Raw genomic sequence first — 25,870 nt, 5'->3', positions numbered from 1 at the left:
AATCGTCACGCGGTTAAGTGCGCACTTTGAACAGTTTCGCCCTAAGCGTCCACCTGTGACCCCGCCACCACGATCGAGACCGTGCACCCATTCACGGTCCTGCAGGTTCCTCCTCCCACCCCCGGCAACCACCGGTCCGCCTCTGCAGATCAGTGACGCAGAGCTTTGTAGAAGTGCCTTATGCAGCACGCGCCCCAGTTGTCGTCTTTGACTCCGCGTGACCGTTTTGAGTTCGGCCATGTTGTTGGCTGTATCCGGAGTCCCTTCCTTTCCGTTGCTGAGAACTTGTCGGTTGCGCCGATGGCAGTAGGCCGGTGGTTTGAAATCGGGAATGGCGTCCAGGCGGTGTGTCGGGGTGTGGCCTGGGCAGGCATCCGTAGTCTTGCTGAAGCCGTAAGAGCAGAGATGTGCTCCGGGGTGGGGGTGGGGGGAGATCGGGAGGGCGGGGGCAGGGAATAGGGGGTTATCGGGGAGGCAGAAGAGACCGCAGAGAGTAGGAAGTAGGTGAGGAGGAATTCCCATTCTCTGGGAAAGGGGATCTCAGACATCTTGAAAGGATGGTGAATTTTATTTTCAGAGAGCTTTTGAAGGTCAGCCAACTCAGGATTTTTTTAAAAGGATGTGTTTTTGGTTTCGTTTTCCCATTTCCATTTTTATGAGCATACATTTTTTGCCAGTGTCCTCCTAAAACAGGCGATTGTGTTTTGTTTTTTGTTTTTTAGGCCACGGGAGAAAAATCCTTTTCTGTTCACAATAGCGATGGGGCAGTTTCTTTTCAGGTACGTATTCTCTTTGAGTCATCTCCGTAGGATTTATCCCTACAGCGTAAATGGGTGAATTTGTGAAGGAAGTTTGAGTTTAGGAACGATAGTTTAGGCATGCTACACATCGGTCACTCGAACGCGGTCGCTCTTTCCCTGGCAGACGTACAAGGTGGACACGGTTACCCACCGCTTACCAGATCATGTCTCTGAGAATGAGCCACTTTGTGAATGTCCAGCGTGAGTGACAGGGTCCAGATTCCAGGCCACGTCTGCCCGGCTGTCCCCACACCTCTGCCTCTTTAATCCCGTGCTGCCCCCTATTCAGAGTGTTCTAGAAGCACAGAATTCTGTACCTAGGAAGACCTGTGGCGATCATTGACGATGCCGGTAGGATTTGAGAGATGAATTCACCGGGGCCCCTAGGCCTTGAGTGACCGGCCCAGCTGGTCCCGCTGTTCGGTGCACGAGAGCACGTGTGGCAGCCTTACAGCCTTGGATGGGGTCCAGCGCCCACTTACTAGGTGGTGACTTCAGACAACTCAGTTAACTCCCGAATCTTGCTCTCCAGTCATCTGAAAGTGAAACGTGATGGAACCTAGCTCATAGAGTTCTTGTAAGTGTCATTTTTAAAGATATAAAAGTGCTTTGTGAAACACTATACAAATAATCTTTTATCGTGAATTTGTAAGAATCGCTGTCTCTTTTCTAAGCAGTTTTCATTAATTGAGGTCTGATTTGCTTCGAGTGAAACGCACAGGGCTTACACACGCAATTTGATCAGTTCTGGCAAAGGCACGCACCCATGTAACCCACTCTCTATTGAGATTTCCGGTATTTTTATCACCTCAGCGCCCCCCATCCCTGCATCCACTGTCCTGATTTCTTTCAGCATAGATCATTTTGCCCCTCTAAACAATTTTATATGTTCTTCAAATTTAGTACCCCCAGGTTTTAGTAGCTAATTGAGAGCCTGTGGACGCTCGTCTGCTCAGAACCCTTGGCGGCCTCCCATCTGCCTCAGAGCAAAAGCCTCGAGCCCTTCCCGGTCTGCAAGGCCACGTGGTCTGGCTGCCTCTGGCTGCCATCTTGTCTGTGACCTCGGCTTCTGTTTTCTGCTCCAGCCGCGGAAGCCACCTTGCTGCTCCCTCCCAGAACCGATCAGGCCTGAGCCTCTGCTGTGGCTGTGCCCCCTAGTGGGAATGCTTGTCCCTCACAATCCACACGATTAATTTCTTCCTCTTTCAAGCCTTTGCTCGAATATCATCATCTCGTCAAAGCTTCCTCCATTCGCCCTGTTTTAAATGCAGCTCCCTTCCTTCCCCTGTCCCTGCAGGCTTCCCCTTCACACTTTTCCTTTTTCCAACCTGCTGTGTACTCTGCTTATTTATTATGCGGATGTTCTGTTGCTCCCCTTAGAAGGTAGCCATAAGGGAGAGGTTTTTTTAAATCTGTTTTATTACTGATGTATGTAAAGTCCCTAACCTTGGGCCCGGCCCATAATAGGCTGTGTCCATTAGTAATCACGGAGCCGAGTAACTGGGTACCAGGCGTTGCGCTGAGTACTTACACGTTGTCGTTACCCCAGTTCATCCTTCCAGCACCTCTGTGAGGTAGGCACTGCTATCATTCCCCTTTTACAGATGAGGAGACTGAGGCTCAGAGAGGTTAAGTAACTTGTCCAAGGGGAGGATTCAAACCCAGGTTTGTCTGACTCCAAGGCCCATGTGTTTAACCACCTTGTTCACTGCCTCCTTAAGAAAATACGAAAGGTACTTTCCTTCTTTCCTTCTCTCATTTTAAAATGCTTGCTAATACAGTAAGCTTTTTGAAATTTCTCTAAACCGTTTCTTTAAAAATCACCAAGGAAAGAAAACGTGGTGGGATTTACACATTTGTCACTTACTGGCGCTCTGTGTCAGGGTGAGTGTCGTGGGGAAGCAGCTTGTGTGATGGTTAAGAACGTTGAGATAACCAGTTTGCAGGGTTCTCGGGGTGCATGCGACAGGCAGTGGATGGCCAGTCTGCCTTCTCTCTGGCTTCCCTTTTCCTCGTAAAGAAGTCGGTACATGACCCCTTGCCTTGCTGTTCGCTAATTTTGGACAAGGCAGTCACCGTGAGCCTTTCTACCCCATCCACGGAGCAGGGATGATAGTTTATGTGCCTAAAGCAGGGAGGGGACCGTTAGGCCTTATTCCTACTCTAGAATATACATTCGTGTTTGATTTTGTTTGCCGGTCAGGTGCCTCCTGGGATCGGCCATGATATTTCTGCTGACTTTTTTAGAAATTTCTATTTCTTAGAATCTTCATGGGCATCTTACTTTTGGAACTAAAAGTTACCAAGACGTTAAGAGTTTTCTGGCTACCTTGCGTGGACTAAGACATACGCTCTGACGTTGACAGCTGAGCTTGGGAGATGATTTAACAAAGGAATAATTCCAGCTTGAATACCTTCGGTCTCTTATTTCCGTCTTCTCGTCAGATACCTGTTTTTTTCCCTATCCTGTCTAAGTGGACCTTTGTAACCATCAGCGGGGGCCAGAAATAGAACAGTGCCAGCACCCCAGAAACCCCGTGTGACCGTCACATCCCTTCCCAACTGTTACGAGAGATGTTATAGCCCCGTCAGTTCCTTGCTTCTCCTTACAGTTTATCGTGCATCTGTGTAGCCCTCAGGAACGTATCTTAGGCTTGTAGCAAAATGCTTTTGACCAAGGAGTCGTATTTTCTAATCTTATCTACAAAATGTCTTTGGATTTACGTTAAACTCCGTTTGAACACCTGAAACATGCAAGAAACAGGAAAGTGTGCAAATGTAGAAAATACGGCCTTGTGTCCCTGTTGTCTGAAATCACAGGTATACATTTTAACGAGGGAGTGTTGGTCCTCTGCCTTTTCAAGTAGCAGGCGGGCCTCCTTCCTTTTTCGGGAGTTTTTTGTTTGTTTTTGTTTTTGTTTTTGTTTTTAACCTAAAAGAGCAAGGCGACGTGTTGACTGAAAAGTAGGTACCTGCATCGTAGGTCATCCCTGCGGCCCCCAGCCACACCTCCCACAGCTGGGGAGTCTGTGACAAAACCAGGGTGGTAGGGAGTGGACCGTAGACCCCAGGTAGTGGGCATGCGGGTACTCGCCAGCCACTTCCGTCCCCTTTCCTGTCGCCTGGACAGAGACCCAATCGCAGAGGAGGAAAACACCTGTTTGGTCTCTGCCCTGGGGGAATTCGGTTAGGTCATTCGTCTGTCTGTATTTGTTTCCCTGATTTCTTCCTAAGATTTAAACACGTCGCCGGGGATCTGGCATTCTGAAATCTTTGTCCTCTCCACTTACAGTTTTTCTTTAACATCAGCACCGATGACCAAGAAGGTCTCTACAGTCTTTATTTTCACAAATGCTCCGGGAACGAATTGCGGTCTAGCGACGAGCTCTCCTTCAGCCTTGATGTGAGTACTGCGCGTGGATTTTGTCAGCCCCGTAAAACGTGAGGCGTTTGTTTCTTTGTAAGAGTGGGTTTTAACAACCCTTAAAACGGAGTCGGAGAAAAAAATGGCCGGAATCTCACCTCTGCAGAGGATTCCTAAGCTAGAAAATACAAAGCAGTTTGGGGTGTTTTTACACTTTACGCTGTGCGTTAGGAGTGTGGCTATCTGCTGGTACTTTCTTCGGCCTGAGTGAAGCAGCTAAGGCGACAGACTGCTGGCTGTGGGGTGATCTGTTCTTGAAAAAGAAAAAATTAATCTCACGTTCGTTGCAGATTGAGATCACAGAGAAGAACCCTGACAGCTACCTCTCGGCAGGAGAGATCCCTCTCCCTAAATTATACATCTCTATGGCCTTTTTCTTTTTCCTTTCTGGGACCATCTGGATTCACATCCTTCGAAAACGACGGTAAATTGTTACTTCCTTGAGCCATCCAGCTTAGAGTATGTTGAGATGTGTATAATTTCACCTTTTGCTGGCTTCTGTGCCTGGGGGGCATTGGCTCTAGCAACCCTGCCCTCTTCAAAGGGCATCTTTCCTGAAACAGGGAGACTTTGCAGTGTGTGGGGGGGCTTGGCATGCCGTGGTGTTTTCTTCCCTTTGCTTTGTTTATTTCTTTATGTTTAAGATTTGTTTTTAACATTTTTATTTATTTTTGAGAGAGACAGAGCATGAGCAGGGGACGGGAAGAGAGAGAGGGAGACGCAGAATCTGAAGCAGGCTCCAGGTTCTGAGCTGTCGGCACAGAGCCCGACGTGGGGCTCAAACCCACAAACCGTGATCTGATGTTCTGAGCCGAAGTGGGACACCGAACTGACTGAGCCACCCAGGCGCCCCCCTCCCTCTTTGCTTTGTTTAAGCAAATAGCAGATCCAAGTATTTTGATGATTCAGGGGCTGTTTGTTCATGAGGAGGAGGAGAGTGACGGGGAGCCACAGCCTGGCTGAGAGCGTAGCATTACTGCCCGGTGCCCGATATTGCCCGTCTACCGGGCGGAGGTGTTGGCTTCCAGAGACTTGTCACTGGAGGAAAAACTTCAAAGCCCACCTGCCTGGCTCTTGGCCTCTCTTCTGAAACCCGAAGGCTTTATCTGCCTGTACTCGGTTATTGAAGGGAGCAGCTGCACGTGTGTGTGGGACCAGCGTTTAATTCTGTCACCTTTCCCCCAAAAAACAGAATAAAATACTACTTTTCAGTTGGAGAACAGTATGAGCATTTGTTACATAAGATCTGTAAACTAAGTAAAGGACGGTATATGCATATGGCACTGTAACGTGGCGTCATTTAAATTCATAAGATAATTAGGCATCCCAAATACGGAATACCTCTTTCTGTGGAGCATTGGGCAGAAATCGAGACCTCTTCGGTCCCCGGGGGCCTGTCTTCTGGCAGACATGCTCAGCTGGGGTAGCGAGCTCAGGCCAGGGCAGTGCAGGCTCCGGTTTGTTTTAAGATTTGGATTAATGGAAAGAGCCACTCGTCTACTTGTGAAGGACCGTGCATGGTTGTGTTTGGGGTAATCAGGTGGCCATTCATGAGAAAACAAGAATCTTAACCAATTCAGGCTATAAAAAGGTTTTCCAGTGAAGTGTTGATTCTTCCTTTATTAGAAAAATCAGAACTGGGACTCAGAGACCCAATTCCAGGTGTAAACACGGACCGCTCCCACGTCTGTGTCTCGCTTCACTCCTTGGGCCACAAAACAGGGGCGGGGTCATTGCCCTGCCTTCCTCTGAGTGTCTTAGAACCTTAGGTGTGTTGTGTGATTCCCCCGCCTTCCCCCCAAATCCTGTGCGCCAGAGGACTTTGCAAATCAGGGCACTATGCAAATGCGAGGTGCGTACGAAATACCTGAGCAGACAGGTGCTCAGGGGTATTTCAGTTTCTGTTTATTTAGCGATGAGACCGTCCCTCTCGCTGGTCCGCCTACGTGAGATGACGGTGAGTTTTAACTCTGTGGCCAGAAGAGGCGCACCTGCTGCTCGCAGCACGTGTGTAGTTCGCGGCACTTCGCGTGGAAGGGGAGGACAGACAGCCGCTCGCTTTCCGGTGCCTGCTCCCTGCCCAGTCCAGCGCCGGATACGGGCTCTGTCCGCTCACCTTCCACCTCCTGGAGGTGGGCGATGCCCCATCTTCAGCAGAGGTTACTGGGGGCCGAGAGGGGTGAAGGTTGGCAGGGTAGAACCCGTGTTCTTGCCAAGTTACTGGGGCTCTCTTTCGAGCCTCTTCTCCCTCCCGTGTCATCACCGCCCCGGCCGCTGGCGCTTCGAGCAGGATTGCAGGTTGGGGGGGCCGGGGTGTGTGAGCGAGCCGTCTCGGCAGCGGGCGGTTCTGCGCTCTGGGTAGATGTCGTCGCCACTCTGGCCTTGACTTCCTTTTTGACCTTGGAGTAGGTAGGCGTCGGAAGGGAAAGGACCAGGGGGAAATCGGCCGGAAAGGGAGCGTGCGTCAGTTTGTGACACACCCTCCCTATCGGTCTGTGCCAGGCCCCTGTTCTTCATTTCCCCTTCGTCCCGACCCCCGACCCCTCTCTCGGTCCTTCCCAGCTGCTCCGGTGCACGTGATGTGTGTTGTTGGGCGTGGGTGTGTTTACTGTTCCTGCGTATGTTTGTGACTTTCGTAAACCATGCCAGCTCTAGATTGCTGTCCGTGCCACTTGTCACGCAGTAGTAGCTGTGTCAAGGCCTAGTCACGCTGCCGTGTGTCCATCCGGTTCATTCAGTTTTGGCTACCCCATAGTGCGCATCCCCACGTTTTACTCACCCATCGCTTTGGTGAGGGACCCCTCCCTCGGCCTCCCCCCCCGCCCCGGTCCCCCCAACCGTGTTGTCATGACCTCCCACCCCCTCCCTGGCCTGTCCCCTTATGGCTCCGTGCAGCCTCTGAGGTGCGCTCCCAGAAAGAGGTGCACTGGGCAGGGGGTAAAGTCTTCCTTAATTTCATTAAGCGCCCGCCACCAGATGGCCCGTACCAGCTTCTACTCCTGCCAGGGGTGCAAAGGGTTCCTGTTTCCCCAGACACCACTGGCATCTTATTTTTGGGTATAAACTGGTGCTTCATTCTATTTTGCATTTCTCTGACCACTAGTGACGTGAAATCTCCTTCCGGGGCCCTGTTAACCATCTGGGTTCCCCTCCTTGTGACCGTCTCTGTGCTTTGCACATTTTCTTTGGGTTTTCTGTCATTTTCTTGTCACTTTACATGAGTTTCTTGCATAGTTTGGACATCGATCCTTTGTCTGTCCCAGACATGGCAAATTTCTTCCCCCGGTCTGTTAAACTTACCTGTGGTATTCGTTGTTGAACGGAAGTCTTTCATATTAACAGAGTCAAAGCTATCTAATCTTGGGCGGGGCTTCTCGGAAGAAGCCTTTTCCTACTCCAGGGTCACAAAGGATGTAAGTTATGTTTGGCACTGAGATCCATCTGGAGTCCTTCTTTATGTAAATGTGAAGCGGGGACACAGCTGCACACACGCACACACGCACGCGCACACACACACAGGATTGGGTGGATTGTCCCCATGCCAGTTATTGAATGGTCCGTCCTTCTGCAGCCGGTTGGCTGCCCCTCGTCTGTCGTAGGCCAAGCCTCCATACACGCAGGAATCCACTTCCAAGCTCTCGGTTCTGTTGGCTTATTTGTCGGACGCTGTACCCCTTCCACACTTTTTGCTGCTGTGGCTTCGCAGAATGTCTTGATGTCTGAGAGTGTGACTTTCCTCCGTGGCTCTTATTCAAGTCTCAGTGTACTTTCATAGTTTTAAATCTGTCTCCAGAGGCGTCTTGTGTCCCATTAGGTTAGTTCCCAGGGTGAGGTCGGAAAGGGTCGAGGAATTGAATGGCTGGCACCCAGCGAAGGTGGGCGAGTACCTGTGTAGGCCTGGTGGTGGGAGTGGGTGTGGGTGCTTCTCCCCACTGGCCGGTCCCAGCCCTGAGGGCGAGGGGACGGGGCACCACCCCGGGGCTCTCCCTTCCGCCCCGCCCCCTTCCGGGCCGGGCCGCAGCCCGCCCCTACAGCTGCGCCCGCGCCCCTTCTGCTCTCCCAGGGAGAGCTCTCGCCAGTTCCGTAGATCCCGCCGCCTCGTTCTCGCCTCTGTGGCCTTTCCAGGGTGGTTTCTGGGCACGAGGCTGGCCAGCCGTGTGGATTTCCATCTTCTCGGGAACTGGAACTCGTCCTGTCTGGCTTCAGTGCCTGACGCTGCTGCAGTCACAACAGAGACCTGTGGCCTTGGTACCTGATGCTGCTGTGGTCATGGCACAGACTTGTGCGCGAGAGGCGACTCTGGGGCCCCGTCGGGTCTGTTTCTGCTGGTGGAAACGAGGTCTCAAAAAAGGCTTCGTGTTTCTGGTTTGCTTAGGTTGTATTTACTGCTTCCTTGTAAATGTATCTGATGACTGTCTTTTAATTCTTTCTTTTCTGTTTTTATAGGAATGACGTATTTAAAATTCACTGGTTGATGGCAGCCCTTCCTTTCACCAAGTCTCTTTCCCTGGTGTTCCACGCGGTATGTATTAGTATTTCGGGTCATTTATGAAATGATGTGCTGTGCCTCTCATCAGGGAAAATGAGTTGGGAGGAAGGGGGGGAAACAGTAGATTAAAGAAGTCCTTTTGTCACGGAGCCTCCTTTGGTACGGGAGGGACCATCACAGGGATGAGTCATTACACCCTCCCTGACCTGGACCGAGACCTCTTCTAATACTGCCTACGTTCCCAGAGTTTTCCTAGAACGCTTCCTTGCTTCCTTGCTTTTATTCCCCCCCCTTTTTTTTTTAAGTCCTTTCTTGGGATTAGAGTGCCACCTGCTGAATTGTTTCCGCGATTTTACTTTTCTAAACATCTTTCCCATTTGATTTGAAGCCCAGTGTTAGCATACTTCCTCAGGGGGAAGTGATGCCCTAAATATTGAGGCGTGTGAATCGAGCTCGCACTTTGCCTGGTTAGTCCAGGTGCGAGCTGAAGTGAGCCTGCCTGAGGGAGGAGTGCCACAGCCTGCCGGGTTTCTAGGCCCGTGAGGCTCCTGCGGCTGCGCCTCTGAGGGCGACAGCATCCAGACATGCGCTCTCCTGCAATTACAAGGGTTGTCGTAGGTGTCGTGATGTGTCCACTTACAGTCTCTAGAAATGACAGTCGTTTGGATAATTTCCCATTTGGATCTGAGTTAAAAGACTCTTTCTGGGGCACTGGGGGGCTCAGCCGGTGAAGCGTCCGACTTCAGCTCAGGTCATGATCTCATGGTTCGTGAGTTTGAGCCCCGCGTCGGACTCTGTGCTGACAGCTCGCGGCCTGGAGCCTGCTTGGGACTCTGTGTCTCCTTCTCTCTCTGCCCCTCTCCCGCTCGTGCTCTGTCTCTCTCTCTCTGTCTCTCTCAAAAGTAAACGTTAAATTTAAAAAATTCTTTCTGGAACCTTCTAGATGATGAATGGCAGGATCCTTGAGTCACTTTAGTATCTAAGTAGCCATTTGTGATAGAATGAAGAAATTGCTGTCAGCGTTTGTGAGTTGTGCCAGGAAGCATTTTGGGTGTGCTTCTGAAACCTGCCACTTTATTTACTTAAAAAAAAAAAAAATTTGGGGGGCGCCTGGGTGGCTCAGTCGGTTAAACGTCCGACTTCGGCTCAGGTCACGATCTCGCGGTCCGTGAGTTCGAGCCCCGCGTCGGGCTCTGGGCTGATGGCTCAGAGCCTGGAGCCTGCTTCCGTTTCTGTGTCTCCCTCTCTCTCTGACCCTCCCCCGTTCATGCTCTGTCTCCCTCTGTCTCAAAAATAAATAAAATGTTAAAAAAAAAAATTTTTTTTTTAATGTCATTTATTTTTAAGAGAGAGAAAGCAGGCACATGCCAGCTGGGAAGGGGGCAGAGAGAGAGAGGGAGAATCCCAAGAATTGCTAACAGTGCAGAGCCCGACTCGGGGCTCAGTCTCGCGAACCCGTGAGATCATAACCTGAGCTGAAAGCAAGAGTCGGTTGCTGAACCGACTGAGCCCCCCCAGGCGTCTCTGAAACTTGCCACCTCAATTAACATACGTTGGTGGTTTTAAGTAGCTCTAAATTCACAGATTTCTTCAAAATAAAAACAGTTGAACCTAGATAATTCCACATGGCTTTTTTTTTGCTGACCGACAGCTGGGGTAGGCAAGGGGAAGTTCTCAGCTGGGATCCCATAAAAACCTGTGGCCTTTGGGCACTGGAGATTTTAAAGACCAGAACAGGCAGCCATTTGCCCCCGGTGAATCCCCTGCCCCAGAAGAGGGACCTGGCCTGCGTGTTGGCGTTGAAACCTCGTGGCTGGTTTCTCATGCTTCCTGACGTTCCTATCCTTAACTGTGGATAGACAAGTGAGGGAGCAGGGCGTGGGGTGGAGGGGGCATCCCCCGTCGTGAGGTCCTGTGGTGGCATTTCCTGTTTCACTGTGCACACGAAGACGCGTGGTAGGTGGACCTTTCTGAAAGACACTTCTCTGGTTGCAGATCGACTACCATTACATCTCCTCCCAGGGCTTTCCGATCGAGGGTTGGGCTGTCGTGTACTACATCACTCACCTGTAAGGACGCAGAGGGACCCGTGAACCCTTGTCGCGTGAGATGATGCGCAGGAGAAGTTGGGGAGGCCGTGGGAGCAAGAGCCCTGCCCTCCCGTGGCGGCCTCTCTGGGTTCCTGCCGCGCCAGGGGTGTGTGGCACGCGGGTGGCTGTGCAGACGACAGCCCGGGGCCGCTGGCCTGCTCCCGGGAGGGGGCTGCCTCCGTGGGGGGATGGGCTGCTCAGGTAGTGGGGTGCACAGCGAACTCGAGGCGTTTCCTGAAGTTGGCTGCCTCTCTTTTCCGAGACACGCACGCAGTCGCGAACGAGCTGTGCGGCGGAACCGGCAGAGAAGGTCTGGAGAGACCGCTGGCGTCTGAAATGCTTTCTTTTCCAGTTTGAAGGGGGCACTGCTGTTCATCACCATCGCGCTCATCGGCACCGGCTGGGCTTTCATTAAGCACATCCTCTCCGACAAAGACAAGAAGATCTTCATGATCGTCATCCCGCTGCAGGTAAAGGGACCCGAGTCCCGCGTGTCCTGGTGGTGTCCCGGCGCTTGTCAGGGCTCAGCTCCCGGCCTGTCCGGGAAGAGGGCGTCGGCTCACCCAGAAGCGCAGCTCGTCCCCCTGGGGTTTCTCCCTCTGCCGTCTGGCCGACCCGGGCCTCGGGTCGTTGCCCTGAGAGCTGTCCGCCGTCACTCAGCTGGCGAGCGGTGTGTGGACGCCTGTGCCTTGAGTAGGGAGGGGCTGGGAAGTCCGGGAAGCTGCCGCCTGCCTTCCTGCGCCAGGCTCCCCTCTGACAGGATGGTCCTCTTAGCCTTGCCCAGGCACAGTGACTTTATTAACAGGTGATTTTAAAACCGCGAACGACACCGGTGAGGCTTCACAAGGTAGAATACTAAGCGGACCTCAGGACAGCTGTTCATCAAGCCCTTCCTGGTTCAGGACCCTGGGCTGAGGCCAGCCTTCCCCGGTCGTGAGCCCCTGGGGACAGGAACCTTGTCGCCTGCGTAACAGTCTTATTGGAGGCAGACACTGGGCTTGGAGAACTCACGAGAAGCAGAGAGGGCCTGGCAGGGGTGCAGGACTGCTCTGCTCGACCGAGGAGCGTGGGTTCGGTGAAACTGTTCTCGGCCGCCCTCCCTGGGGAGCACAGTGTGGGTGTGGCGGGCGAGGGGAGGGCGGGCACCTCCCTGGGCCCCCAGGTCTGCCTCCTCACCCTGGCGACTGGTGCTCTGGCAGCATTTGCCCCAGAGCCACCTCCACGTTGATGACGCGGGACCTGTGTTAGCGCCAGATGAATGGTGCAGACCAGTTGCTGTAGATTTCCCAGGAGAGACTCATCACCCGAATCGGAACGATCTGGAAGGCTGCAAGGCAGAGAAGGGCCTTGCCTAGACATTTAAGGAAAGACCTGTGGCCGGCAGAAGAGGAGCAGTGGACGCGGGTGGTCTGTTGCCGAGTGAACAGAGAGGCTGAGGATCTGTGTGGGTCTCGGCTGTGGAGCTCCCAGGGCCACCTCGCCGGCCCCGGGCCAAGTTCTACGGCCTGCCAGAGCGTCTGAGCTCGTGAGGGAGGGCCTGGGGCCTTTTCCCCCAAGCGCCGCAAATGCCCCCCCCCCCACCCCCGGACTCCATCCCTCCAGGCGAATCTCGTATCCTCACCCCACCCAAGCTGGGATGTGATGGGGCGCGGCCTTCTGGCTTTCGCACCCCCAGGGGAGCTGAACACAGGGTTACATGGCCGGCCCTTCTGAGGAAACGGCATTTAAAGAATTGAATATAGGGAAGTTAGGCATCGATAAGCACAGAGGCCAGCCTGGGAAGGCTTTGGACGGCAGCCGGAAAGTAAAACTATTTCTTCGTGGCCACGGGGAGCCGGTGCACAGCTCTGAGCGAGAAGGGAGAGGTGCACAAAACGTACGCACAGACCTTGAAGGACATTCTTGGCATTTCGTGCCACACCAGGGAACGTTCTGTCGCATGTCAAGAGTGTCAGCTGAGGACGGAGGGGAGTTAGGGATTTAAGGTGAGAAAGCCTTTGTTTCCGGTTTGTCTTCAGAGGTGGAGTCCCACGTGCAGGCGCGCAGGATGGAGGAAGGCCCGAATTTCAGAGTAATTTTTGCATTCATACCAAGTAAAGTGTGGCTTCTGCGAGCATTTCACTGAAAGCTCCTAGATAGGAAAACCTTCCTTTGAGATGTCCCGAATAGCAGCGTGACAGATTTTGCACTCTTTGTCTAAGTGTGCAGGGTGACCTCTACAGCAGGCGAGCACAGTGTTTGGGACAGAGGACTTGGGATCTGTGCATCCACACCTACCGGAAATCCCCCAGAGAGCATCTCCTAGGTTCTGCAGAGTACTGCCTGCCGTCCCAGTGTAGCCAGGCCCTGGGGCCTCTCGCAGCACACTCGTGCCGGGACTGAACCCCCAGGGCCAAGTGGAGCGGCACGCGGTCGCAGGTGCACCTCAGGGGGAAGAGCTGAGCCATGTCCCATGTGGAGGGGACCTGGGTGGGGTTACTTCCAAGGAAGAGCAGCGTGGCCTCTCAGGCACTGGGCCCAAACCTGCCATTCTCGTCGCCCTGGTCTCTCATAACACCCTCTGGTACTTAAAAGCCTGTGTCTGCGAAGCGGCAGCAGCTGCCCAGGGAGAACCCGGGCCTGAGGAAACCGGGCGTCGTGGCTGAGTGCGGTGCCACCCGTTCAGGCCACCGCCTGGCCCTGCTGAGGCCCCGGAGGCCTGAAAAGCAAAGCAGAGGGTCCCTGTGGTCTGTGCTGTGTCGCAAATCCCCCCAAACACGGTGGCGATAAGCATGTATTCTCTTCGCGTTCGGTGGGGGTCAGGAACTGAGGCGTGGCGGGTCTGACGGGGGCCCTCGCGCAGCGAGTGAGACCGTGGCTGGGGTCACCTCAGTCTTCACCTGCCTCTCCTGGGTGGGGAAGACTCGATCAGGCGGGGCGAGAACAGCAGGGGCTCCTCCGCCTTTTTTCCTCTGCCTGGTCTCTCCACGTTGGCAGCCTCCGGGTTGCCAGAGACCGACTTCCCCCGAGAGGGCCAGCCAGAGGCGGCGTCCTTTGTACGACCTACCTCGGAAATCACATGGCCTCACTCGCGCCTGACTGTCGCTCAGGGCAGTCGCACGTTCAGGAGGAGGGCACAGACACGGCTCCTGGATGGGAGAGTGGAGTGTTCTGAGAAGCATGTAGCCCTGGAGAGAATGCCGTGGCCGTGGTCGGGGGCCCGCAAGCCCGAGTGCCCACCCCCCCTTGGGGCTGCTGTTGTGGGGGCCTGCCCTTGCCTTAGGGCCTCAGCGACTTCTCGTGTCCGTAGGTTCTGGCAAACGTGGCCTACATCATCATAGAGTCCACCGAGGAGGGAACGACGGAGTATGGCCTGTGGAAGGATTCTCTGTTTCTGGTAGACCTGCTGTGCTGTGGGGCCATCCTCTTCCCCGTGGTGTGGTGAGTACCCGCAGGAAGGTGGGGGGCCGCGGTGCACCCCGAGGCTCGTGCATCCGACGAGTCCAGACCCCCGAATCAGCCGTTCCCAAACCAGTCCGAACCACACGGGGCATCGGTTTAGCACATGAGCTTCCTGGGTCCTCAGGCGGACCTGAATCCGCCTCCAGGAGCAGGAGCCTGGAATTCGGGTCTTGATCTTGTCCCTCCGTGGATTCCGATACAGCTGATCTGGCACCTTGGCTTTTAGCACAGCTTAGATCATAGAGAAGGGTCTGGAAATGAGAACTCAGGGGCGACATAACGGCAGCACGAATTTGGAGGGAGGAGAGTTGAAGAAATCCTGTAAACAGCTTTCTTGCCAGGTAGGCGGAAGGTGAGGAAGTGCGTTAACATAAACTAGCGAGAGTTCCCAACATGTTCCCAGGTCAGAGGTCTTCAGAATGGCGGGCTTCAGACGCACGTGTTGTGCTTTGATTATGTGTGAAGAAATGTTGGTGCCAGTGGTTGTTGAGAGAAGATATCCTCGTTAAATCTTAATGCCACGTGAAGGAAATTACCGGTTCAGTAGGAAGCAAGGAGAGGAAAAAAGGCTAGCGAAGATTAAACACTCCGTGGCTGTTTGAAAGCGGTTACTCCTTTTGGAATAAAGTCTTAAAAAGTGGACTTACCTGTGTTGTGTTAACGGTAAAGTCCACGCTGCAGTAAACTCCTATTTTTCAAGATCCTGGGGCTTATCAGCTTATTCTGTCACTCCGATTACTTAGAATATGGTACCAGCGGAGGGTAATCCTCATTCCAGCCGGTTAGACTCACTCTTGACCCTTATTCCATCGTACGTGACACGTTGTGCATACGTCAGTGTAGCCGGCAGCTTCCAGAAGATGGGGGAGTCTCCCCGATCTCCCCCACCTCCCTGCGTCGTGCCCGGGACCAGGTAGCCCAGGCATCCGTAGCAGGATGACCAGCACCGTCTTCGGGTAGAAAGAAGCGTCTTTCTGTCCGGAACAGAGTGCAAGCCCTACTCTTCGTCTGCCGCCTTCGGCAGAAAGAAAGGACCTGGAGGTTTGGGGAAGACGCAGGGGAGCGATAGGGCTGCAGGTGGTCATTTCCCGCGCCTCCTTCGTTGTAGCACGAAGGGGCAGACGTCACACGGCGATGCTCTCGAGAGCGCATCTTCTGAAAGTTGCCGTAAACGAAAAGCATCGAGCGCTAGAGGTAGCCTCAGGAGCGGCACCGATGACTTTGGAGCTGGCTTTGTGCCGGCTCACTTTTGAGTGGTGTGCCATTCAGATCTCCCAGGTGGGCAGGTGAGGGGGCGGGCGCGGGGGTCTCAGGAGAAAGCCCTTAGCCGGGGTCAGGTGGAGGGTGGGTGGCCCCATCTGTGAGCCCCCCCCCTCCCGCCCCCCCCCCCCCCAGGCTGTCCTCATCCTTTGGAGACAGACCTTCCCGTAGCGCCTTTAATAATGTCCGTGTTCCCCTGTCGGAACAGCGATGATGGTAATTAGTTACCCGGCGCATCGCAGCAGGAGGAGAGGCTCCCTGGAGGCTGCCACTTGGCCGCAGAATTCCAGACAGTGAAATACTGAGTTTGCAGGAAGCCATGTGCTCACAGGCTCCAAGACCTAGACCTGAGAAATCAGCCTCCGGCCTCCGTGTGCGGGGGTCCATGTTCTGTGGGCAGCAGGTGTGCTCCAGTGCGGTGTCAGGGAGTGGGGGTAGTTGGGGAAGTGAGAGATTTTAGGTGGAGAGAGAGGTCAAGAGCGTCGAAATGATCGCATTTTGCTTTTTCTCCTCACACCCAGGCCCCTGGCAGACCTTTCTCAGCCATTAGAGGGCGTCCTTAACGCTCGGGCTTGAGTACCGTACGCGGCCAGGTGCTGGATGTAGAGGTCACGTTGATTCGGGAGAGTGCTCCGAAACCATCTAGTCCAGCCCGTCAGCTTATGACTGAGGAATTCAGGACCTTGAGTTACTAGTGTTGGAAACACAGAAGAGTGCAGATTGGTGTGAGCTAACCTTTTGTTCTCCAAATGTTCATTTTTAGGTCAATCAGGCATTTACAAGAAGCGTCAGCCACAGATGGAAAAGGCAAGTTTCCTTGTGCCCCTTTGTGCTGCTGGGCCTTCCCTGAAGCCCCTGCCCGGGCGCTCCCGGGAGGTGGAGGGGCCGCTGTCTCTTGGGGAGGAGTCTGGGGGAGCCCCGGGGGCTTTATGAGAGCAGCGAGGGGGGGGGGGGGGGCGGTGTTTGCTGGAGAGGCAGGTGGTGAACATTGCAGAGGTCAGTTGTGTAAGGAGGCGTGGGAGCGATTGCTGCTTGCTGAGATGATTCATTGCGTTTCCACGTGTGAACGTGGTTTTCACCTTCTCCGAACTGAGTCAGGAAGAGAAAATCTTGTCTGGGAAGGACCGGATAGCACTTCGCTGTGAGAACAGGAGGTATGATGGATCGGGGATGGCTCTGTGTAAAGCACCCCTTCCTGCTGATTTAACACGCTTTCAAAATAGACGTGTCGGTATTAATTTAAGAGGAGGCTGATGCCAGAGAGAAGCTCTGAAGCTCTCTGGCTTTTAAACGGCTGTGCCATCAGAGCCTTCTGTAGCTCCTCGCTTTTCCAACCAAGCCTCCTAAGAAAAGAAGCCACAAAGAAAATGTTTTGTGTGGTTCTGCGCGTATGTGAATAGTACCCGGCCACAGGCCGCTGTGGCATAAAGGGGGAACCTCAGGCCACGGGGACCACGGAGCAGTGCTTTCTCTGCTCTGAGCTGCCTCCGGGTCTGGGAAATCGTGTTCTGGAAGGCAGATCATTCCTTTGGCGGCGTTCGTAAAGTTTTGTCGCTGATCTGTGTTTCTTTTATTATAAAAACAACGTGGATTCATCTCAGGAAAATTGGAAATCAAGTAATAGGTACAAATCTTATTTCGTACTTGCCATAAAATTAATACCGTGTTATTTTCTTTAAGTTGAACTAGACCCGATTTCAGGGCTTCACCCCCGGGTCCAGAGAGATCCCGGGGTTCTTCTGTGGAGCACGGCCCCCAGGGCATCTGTGGCTCCTACAGTTTGGGCCCACAGTGGTTGCTGGGGAGACTCCCGCCATCCGGCCCGCGTAGCGCTCTGGCTCTGGGCGGCCTGGCGTGTGGGGGTCCTGCCTCGGCTGGGAGCCCCAGTCAGTGCGGAGTCCAGCCTCCCCAGGCCCGCCCGGCCTCTCAGTGGGTGCAGGCTCCACTCGCAGAACACGCCAGCTCGTGTTTTCTTTCTAGGCCCGGGACATAGCTCTGATTTTCTCCCCTTTTTTCTTCAGAGGAACTGGGTTCCCTTCTCCCTCTGGGACAGATTCTTGCTAGTGAGTTTCAGCTTGAACTTTGCCTAAATGTGTCGCTTTCACAGCCTGACTGCAGCGCCTTGCCCTGAGCCAAGGAGCTCAGAGAGCGCTCTGCCTTCTTGGAGTGGGGGAAAGGGAAATTACAGAGAACAAAACACAAACTAGAATCTTCCTAAAGCGCCTGCCGTAGACGGAAAAACCCAAAGTGGAAAATGAAAGCTCACCTTCTGGGAATAACTATTGTTTGGGGATAGCCTTGTCTTTTTCTCCTTTTTCTGTGCCTGTCATATCAAAAGGTGGCTTTGTTATTATTTTTATAACAGCAAATTGGTCGTTCTCTTCTTTTTAACACATTGAGGGCACCTGGCTGGCTTGATCTGCGGGGAGGCGACTCCTGATCCCAGGGTTGTGGGTTCGTACCCCACATCAGGTTGTGGACAGTACCCAGAATTTTTTTTTATACACTGAGATGAGACATTCTACTTTTTCATCTTGATACATTTCAGTATTCTGAATTTGTTTTTCTTACTCCTTGGCTGAAAATATGTAAAAATTCCAAGGGTGATGCCTTTCGGTTGATGAGTTTTGTTAATACTTTTCTTCCTAGGCTCGCCTTTTCCCCTTGTGGGTTCCTCTGGCCCTTCCTCACCAGCTCCCTTCCCCCGCCCCCTCCATCATCCTGCATCATCCTGATCCCTCCAACTGCCTCTCCGCCTTCTGCGCCCAGCTCTTACCCCCAGTTTGGGGGTAACCGTGGTAATGAATTGCGTCTGTGACCGTTTATTCCCCCGAGCTTTTCATCAGGTATTTTGCCTGGGGTGGATAGCACAGCAGGTGACGCCCAAGATGGGGTTGGAATTGTCCCCAAGCAAGCATCTGTAGTAAAGGGAAACCATCGAACTGGAATGCTCTTGTCATCGCCTGGTTCACACGCAGTTTCTTGTTTTTTCCACCAGGTGACAGCATGGGACCTCTTCAGCAGAGAGCGGTCCCATGAGCACTCCAGGGCTCTCCTTCTAGGGATGACAGACTGTCGAGAAGGCACCCCCATTTCTCATCAGCAAACATCACAAACCCTTTGAGGGGGACAGAGTAGGTTAGATGGGGGGGTGCCTTGATCCACGTTCTTTCCGGGAGTTGATCTGTAGGCCGTGGCTGCTTTTTGGCTAATCTGCAATTGTGTATTTCATTCAGTACTTTGAGAAATGGTTACACCTGTAACAGTTCTGGAGTCAGGGTGGCCTCGTTCCCACGGTCAAGTCCCCCCTGCAGAGAACTCTCAGGAGCAGCATCCCCCCACCCCTCCCTGGCACGCCGCCCAGGTGTGACTGCAGAGCAGGCCAGGTCAGAGCGGGGCAGAGGCTGGAGTGGGGACACGGGCCACCGCCCGGCCGCAGCTTCCCGGGTGCTCTGAGTGACCCCCCGTGCTCCTCAGTCTGCCCTTCTGAGATCTAGCCCATCCCAGAGGCAGCTGGCAAAGTGAAGGCCACGGGCAGTAATGTCTCCTGCTAGATTTGGAAGCATTTTTGCTGGATGGAGGCTGAGGCTCCGGGTCCTGTTTATGGGCTCGTTAGGCCATTGACTCAACACACGACCTTGACAGTGGCTTGGGCGGAAGACTGTCCGAGTAAGTGCAGTTCGGGCCGACTTCGGCGGGGGGGAGCGCTGCGTGTGGGCCGGTGGGTGGCTTTCGGAGTGCTTGTTTGGGTGGTGGTTACTTCTTCGTCTCTGGAGTCCTCCTGACTGAACCCGGGGAAGCGTTAAGGATGCAGTCGCCCGCTGGCCTTCAGCTGTGTCTTTGTCTCCTCTGTCACACGCTGGTGCTTCTCTCCACTCGCGTGTCATTTAGAGCCACTGCCGCGCTGTGCTCCCCAAGAGGAAGCTTAATTGAGTCACACGCAGACGCCCGAGCTCGGGTTCTACTGTGTTCTACCTGCCAACATTGACTGGCTGTCACTGCCCTTGAGCCTGGACCTGCTTCCTTCTTTCTCCAGTGTCCTTCCCTTAGGGGACTGGCCTGGGGGTAGACGTTGTTCACCAAATTAACAGTCTCTGCTGCTACTGCTCTTATCCGCACCCCTCCCCCCCCCCCCCCCCCCCCGCCCCCACCCCAGGTTTCTAAGGAAGATTCAGAGGAAGTGTTCTGAGGCCTCTGGGCTTTTATGTGAGCTTCAGAGGCCTTTAAACAAATGGTGATGGGCTAGTTGTAGGCTTGTAGAGGAACGGCTTCATCCTGAGCTGCTGCCATGTTCGGGAAGTTGCTGTGGCCGTGGGAAGTGTTTTTCAGGGCAGCCGTCCTCAAGAGGGCCCTCAGGGTCAAAACAGTTTTCATCACCGGACACGGTCATCCTTTTTTGCTGTTGATGTTTGCACTTGATGGTACAGGAGGGACGGTGGGTGAGACAGCTGGTGCCTTAGCGTGACTCCAGGCGGTAGCACAGGACTGTGTTAGTGGCCGTTGCTCTCGGCATCGGTGCTGCTCGCAGGGGGTGGGAGAGGCTCGTTCCACTTAAGAGCGGCTTCAATGAAATAGTAAAAACGACTGGTGTTATTAAACCTCAACCCTTAGGAACGCCTTGGTGGTTCATTTGGTTGAGCATCCAACTCTTGATTTTGGCTCAGGTCATGATCCCAGGGTCATGGGATCAAGACCCACATTGGGCTTCACAGGAGTGTGGAGCCTGCTTAAGAAAGGTTCTCTCCCTGGGGCACCTGGGTGGCTCAGTCGGTGAAGCGGCCGACTTCGGCTCAGGTCATGATCTCGCGGTCTGTGAGTTCGAGCCCCGCGTCGGGCTCTGCTGACAGCTCGGAGCCTGGAGCCTGCTTCGGATTCTGTGTCTCCCTCTCTCTCTGACCCTCCCCGATTCGTGCTCTGTCTCTCTCTGTCTCAAAAATAAATAAACATTTAAAAAAATTTTTTTTTAAAAAAAGAAGCTACTACTTGTCAAGTTTTCATGTGGAATCAAAGACTATTCACAGTTATCTGGAAAGGCCCCCATCTGCATAAGGCCGTATTTTCTTCACACATTTCAACCAAAACAGCTCTTGGACAGCACATTGACTGCAGAAGCAAATACCAGAGTCCAGCTGTGTTCCATTAAGCCAGACCCTAAAGAGGTTTACGAAAACAGAACACGGTTCCACTCTCCTCGTAAATTGTTTTTGAGTGAGTTATTTTTTATTAAAAAGATATTTAATATGAACATGTAGTGGATTCCTTCTTTCACTTTTGCATCTATTATGAAATACTTCCGAAATTTGTTTCATCTTCTAATTTGGTGAATAATGACAGATGTTACCAAAAACAAACAAACGTTCTTTGAGGTCCTCAATAATTTTTAAAAGCGTGAAGGAACCCAGAGGTCAAAAGTTTGAGAACCGTGTGTTAGAGATGAGGCTTGTTGAATCTCTCGTCACGACAGTCACGACCGAAAAGTCTGCCTGGTTCTTTTTTCCTGTGCCTACAGAGTTTATTTCAGGCTTGGCCAGATTCTTCGTTCTGGGCCTCTCGTGCCAAAAAAAAAAAAAAAAAAAAAAAGAAAGAAAGAAAAAGAAAAAGTTTTGTTGGGTGTGTTCATGTAAACAGACCTAATGAAAAACCCATTGATGAGAAAGGAAGAATTATTCCCCTCGCCTGTTTTTGTAAATAAAGTTTTCTTGGAATGCCCCGTGCCCACTTGTGGAAGCATCGCCCGTGGCCGCTCCCTGAGCTTCAGTGGCAGGGTTGAGTGGTCGGGGCAGAGATCATCTGGCCCACGAGGGTGCTCTCCAGCCCTTTGCAGGAAAAGGTGGCCATCTCCTGGCTGTTGTGGACATTGAAGAGACACCATTTTTAAAGATCCTGGGTGTAATACGATGATGTTGATACACGGACTGCTCACTCTTTACTGGGTGCTGTGAGAGCTATAGAGCTCGCAGAGGTCTAAGAAATTACTGTTTTTAAGTATTTACCGAACTCCGTCTTTGTGTCCAGAACGGTGTTCTTTGTTACTTGGGGCAGTAGCTTTTGCATCATTAATCCAATGTGATCTTTTACCTTATTACTCTGATGGGAATCTGTGCTTTTCTTTAACAAGATGGCTTTTAACGTCAGTCACCCTCAGTTCACCAGCAGGGCTTTGGGTTAGACGTTTCGGCCTGGGCTGATGTTTACGAGCACTGTCTTCCCTGACTGCTTTGACCCGGTTCCCGGTTATAACTTCAGGTGTGTCCGATCTTTATTTACATTTTCCAAGCAGAAACCAAGGTGCCCTGCGGCCCACTGATGCTCCAGGCAGTGAGGATTACTATTAGGTTAGACCTGGGGACCCTAGGTCAGAAGCCCTAGGCTGAGGAAGGAGGTCGGGAGAAAGGGGAACTTCCCAGCTGCACTGTGCTCTCCCTTCCCCAGCATGCGGGGATGGCTCTAGGACCGGGTGCAGCCTGGGAAGGAAGGAGTTCCCCTGGAATTACACTATGCTGTTGTCTGCACTGCTGTTGAGGATGGCGTGGGGATTATCCCCTCCGGAGCACTCTTTCAAGATGACCAGAGAGGACAGGCAGAAAAAATGAGACGCCCTTTATCTGGTCGCTCCGAAGTTTCATCCTTCCCTTTGTCCCTGGGTATGTAGCTAGAGCATAAGCTTGTAATCGTCTCCTGTCCCTGAAGCTGCAGCAAGAGTGTACCGTAAGCAAGTCTTCTGCTCCAGGAAGGCGCCTTGCTGGCAGGCGGAGAACGCTCTCTCTGGCTGGTGTGGTGCAGGGGCTTAGAGAGCTCATGCATCTCAGGAGTGAAGTAAAATCAGATAAAAGCAGAGAGGGAGGCAAGCCGTAAGAGACTCTTAACTATAGAGAACAAACAGGGGGTTGCTGGAGGGAAGGTGCGTAGGGGGGATGGGCTAAATGGGTGATGGGGATTAAGGAGGCTACTTGTTGGGATGGATGAGCACTGGGTGGTATATGTAAGTGATGAATCACTAAATTCTACTCCAGAAACCAAAAAGAGGAGAGGGGGAGGGAGAGAGGGAGGGAAGCTTGTGCATCTTCTAGGGCACGAGGTAGGGTGGCATTCTGTCCTGCACTCAGGACCACCTTAGGTCATGTATGTGTGTGGCCAGCCATCTAATTGGCATGGTTTTCACGGGGCATCTGTGAGTGCGTCACAGGAGGGGATGTGTGGTCGCCAGAAACTTGGTGAGATTTTTGTGCCTGTGTGCATTTACCCGGGCAGAGGGTTCATGGCCTTCAGCAAATTCTCAAAGCCGTCTGTGACCCTAGAAAGGCTAAAACCACACCTAAGTAGGCTATTATGAAGACATAAAGAGAGAGCAAAAGGATCTGGTTAGACTGGCTTAATGCAATGATTTTTCATTTCTTTTAATCACCAGATTCCCTCTCTTCATTACTTTCCCCTCACAGATCACCCCAGATTCCTTTAATGTCATCAACATCACAGCTTCAGCTCAACATTTCAAAAGAATCAACCTTTGTCACCACCCCGAGTTAGTAGAGCCTACAACCAAAAGCAATGAGGCCTCTATACGCCCCGGCCTGAGAAACAGCCACATTGTGGACACATGCCATGTTTAAAAATTAGGCCTTTAAGACATTTGGCACCTTACTGTCTGGGGAGGCCCTTGGCCGCCCAGCAGGCCTGGTTTGCGATCTCAGTTGGTGTGCCCTCCCTGCTTCTGGACGTGGTTCTCCTGCCTCGGGGCCTTGGCTTGCATTTGACCTCCGTGAGTCCTGAGACAGCAGTGGAAACCACCTCTTCCTGGCTGATGACTGCAGTATTTAGGGAGACCCGGGTCCCTTAGGGAGAAGGTGTTGTCTGCTGTTGACCAGGCTGTGGCATTAAGCAGTGGGACGTCGGGCCTTCTTCCTCGCCCAGCTCATTGCCGGCCGCGAGTCTGTGCCGTGGGCAGCTGGGGACAGCCGGGGGCAGCGGTGTGCTCCTCGGCCGGGCCCAGCCTCAGCCGCGACGTCAGACTAGCGAGGCTCCCGGTATCGCGCAGGCTGCAGGCTGGCCGAGAGACAGGAGGGGAGTCAGATCAGCGCGGGTCCTCAGCACCCCACTCCCCGCCCCCGCAGGGCCTCTGATGTGGTTCTAGAGCCCACGGGCAAAAGCAGAGGCTCAGCAGATGGGACAGCAGAAATCTTAGAGTTGTTGGCCTTCCCCTAGAGCGCATGGTGGTCGGCCAGTCCGTTGGGCCATTTCTGCTTCTTTCTTTTTGCTGTTGCCGTACGATAACGTTTGCTTCCAGTAGGACGCAGAGCCCTTAACCGTGCAGTCTGGTGAGCTTTGCCCACTCCTGGATCACGGTTTTAAATGCATGCTGGAAGCCTGTCTTGTACCACTTCTCACGTGACCCTCAACAGTTTGAAAATCAGGGTGTCCTTCTCTGCAGCGTTCTTGTCTTATCACGGCCGTCCCCATGCTTGCTCCCGATACCGTCTGAGACGGATTCGTGGGATCTCCTCTTAGGGGAGGCCACGGGGCGCCTGGGGAGCCGCTCTCTCCCCCAGACGGATGCTTTCAGACCAGTGTGGGCCCGGCTCAACGTGCAGCCTGGCTTTCGGGCCTGGGAGTGACCACGAAGATGGGGGCCGCTGCTGTGCCCTCCCCTGCAGGGGGACTTGAGCTCGGAGCTGAGGCAGACTGTGGAAATGCTGAGCTCGAGGGTGAGTCAGAGCGACGCCGACGCCATCCAGGCTTCGCCATCATCCTTATTTCTGTAATTTTTATGTTGGACTCAGAATTCCCCCCCGAAGCACGCCAGGGAGGAAGCAGGAGAAAAGGGCGGGGGGCAGGCGGGGATGGTTTTAAGCCTCACGGCTCTCCTTATACCCGGGGAAGGGCCGTTTGGGAAATTTTTCACCCTTTAAGAGACTGTCATGGGCCTTTGCGTCTGTGTGTCCCAGAAGTCCTCTGGCATTAACTTCTCGAGATGGACTGCTGCGGTTCCTGGGCATTGCCGGGCATTTTGAGCCGTGGGCTGCCGGGGGATCCCAAAGCTGTGAATTGCCTTTCTCTCGGTGCAGAGCGTGGGCACGGAGAGCGCGGTCTCTCGAGAAAAGTAGGCTGGGTTGGGAGTCCTGGCCTCTTCACCTGCGAGCTGGGTGACCTCGGTAACTTGCTGGACTTCTCCAGGCCCCGAGGCTTTTCCTCTGTGAGGCAGTGGTAACGACAGCTCTTCCTTCGTGGAGGCCGTCGTGAGGTTTGCACCAGGCGAAGCGAGAGAGGTGCCTGGTGTGTCTGTGATTCCCTCTCGGTCGATGGTGACGACCAGTGTTACGGTTCCACGACCCCCCGGGGGAGTCCCCTGGGAAGGAAGGGGACCGTCTGTCTCCTTGCCGGCCTCTCAGTTCCTCTTGGGTGTACAGAGGCAAGGTGAGAGTCTAGGGAAGGGACAGCACCTCCTCGAGCCGGGCACATTTGCTCTCGTTCCTGGTCACAGAGGTGGCTGCCTTGGTGAGCGTTTCAGACAGCTGGGTGCTTCCTGTCTCCTGGCACCTGTTCCAGGCTCATCAGTAGAAAGTAGTTGCCGGAATCGGGTCCCTGGTCCTCCGTCCCCGGGAGGTCCTTCGGGGTCCTTCCGGCCAAGCCCTGTTCCGTAATAGGGGCGGCCGGGCCTGGGCACCGGGAGAAGCCCTCAGGGTGATTCCGATGCTCGCCCGGGCGAGAACCCCTGCCACGAAGACCTCCTCCTGCCCGTGAGCAGACCAGGGCCCGGGAACGGAGGGACGGGCCACGGAGGTGCAGAGGCCGGAATGCAGGGCCCTGGACTCCCGTCCGAGGCTTTTTTCCTCCCGCCGGGCTCGCTCTCTGACCGTCTCTGCCGTTGGTCGCGGTGGGGCCAGAAATGGCCAGCCCGGGCTTGAGGAGCCCCAACTCCCGGGGAGCCCGGCCTGCTGCGGCCGCTGAGCGGTAGGCTCAGCAGCCTGCTCCACTCCAGGGGACAGCTCGTTTGGAGCAGAGCAGGAGGCGGCTTGGGAGTCGGGGCTGTGACCTGTGCCTCTCTGCTCGTTGCGCAATTGCTGGTGAGGTTTCGCCGTCCGGAGCCGGCCCCTCCCCGCTCGGTCCACTTGTACCCACCGGGGCCCGGGCTCCTGGTAGCCGCTGCAACCCCGCCGATGGCCCGCTTGGTATCGGGTCGATACTCCGTCCTCCTAATCCTGGGACCTCAGACATTGACTGAGTGCTTACCGGCTGCTCTTTGCTTTCCAACGGCTGCCTCGTCAGTTCTGCCGACAACCCTAGGAGTAGGTGTGGTTATCCCCGTTTTACAGACGAGGAAACTGAGGCCCGGCAGCTCTTTTCAGCCCATGGGTCCTGCCCCCGTGCT

The 25,870-nt window shown here is 53.8% G+C and overlaps 1 protein-coding gene across 3 annotated transcripts in view; it reads left to right on the top strand.

Annotated features, from left to right (window-relative positions):
• The window catches only part of GPR107 (G protein-coupled receptor 107), a 69,856-nt gene that overhangs the window by 27,224 nt on the left and 16,762 nt on the right, over window positions 1-25,870 (top strand). For 2 of the 3 annotated variants that reach the window (XR_008290899.1, XM_027035395.2), the window contains exons 7-14: window positions 723-779; window positions 4,093-4,203; window positions 4,515-4,648; window positions 8,671-8,746; window positions 10,709-10,782; window positions 11,156-11,273; window positions 14,093-14,223; window positions 16,268-16,311. Coding sequence is in view for 2 of the 3 variants with exons in the window: in XM_027035395.2 (XP_026891196.1) it covers window positions 723-779; window positions 4,093-4,203; window positions 4,515-4,648; window positions 8,671-8,746; window positions 10,709-10,782; window positions 11,156-11,273; window positions 14,093-14,223; window positions 16,268-16,311 (745 nt within the window). In the remaining variant the exon portion in view is untranslated. Of the gene's footprint in view, window positions 1-722; window positions 780-4,092; window positions 4,204-4,514; window positions 4,649-8,670; window positions 8,747-10,708; window positions 10,783-11,155; window positions 11,274-14,092; window positions 14,224-16,267; window positions 16,312-18,502; window positions 18,535-25,870 lie in introns of all 3 variants that reach the window. The other variant, XM_053204507.1, reaches the window with a different exon arrangement.

The sequence above is a fragment of the Acinonyx jubatus genome, chromosome D4 (assembly GCF_027475565.1).
Source record: "Acinonyx jubatus isolate Ajub_Pintada_27869175 chromosome D4, VMU_Ajub_asm_v1.0, whole genome shotgun sequence".
Lineage (NCBI taxonomy): Eukaryota > Metazoa > Chordata > Mammalia > Carnivora > Felidae > Acinonyx > Acinonyx jubatus.
This window is presented reverse-complemented; position numbering and strand designations above follow the sequence as displayed.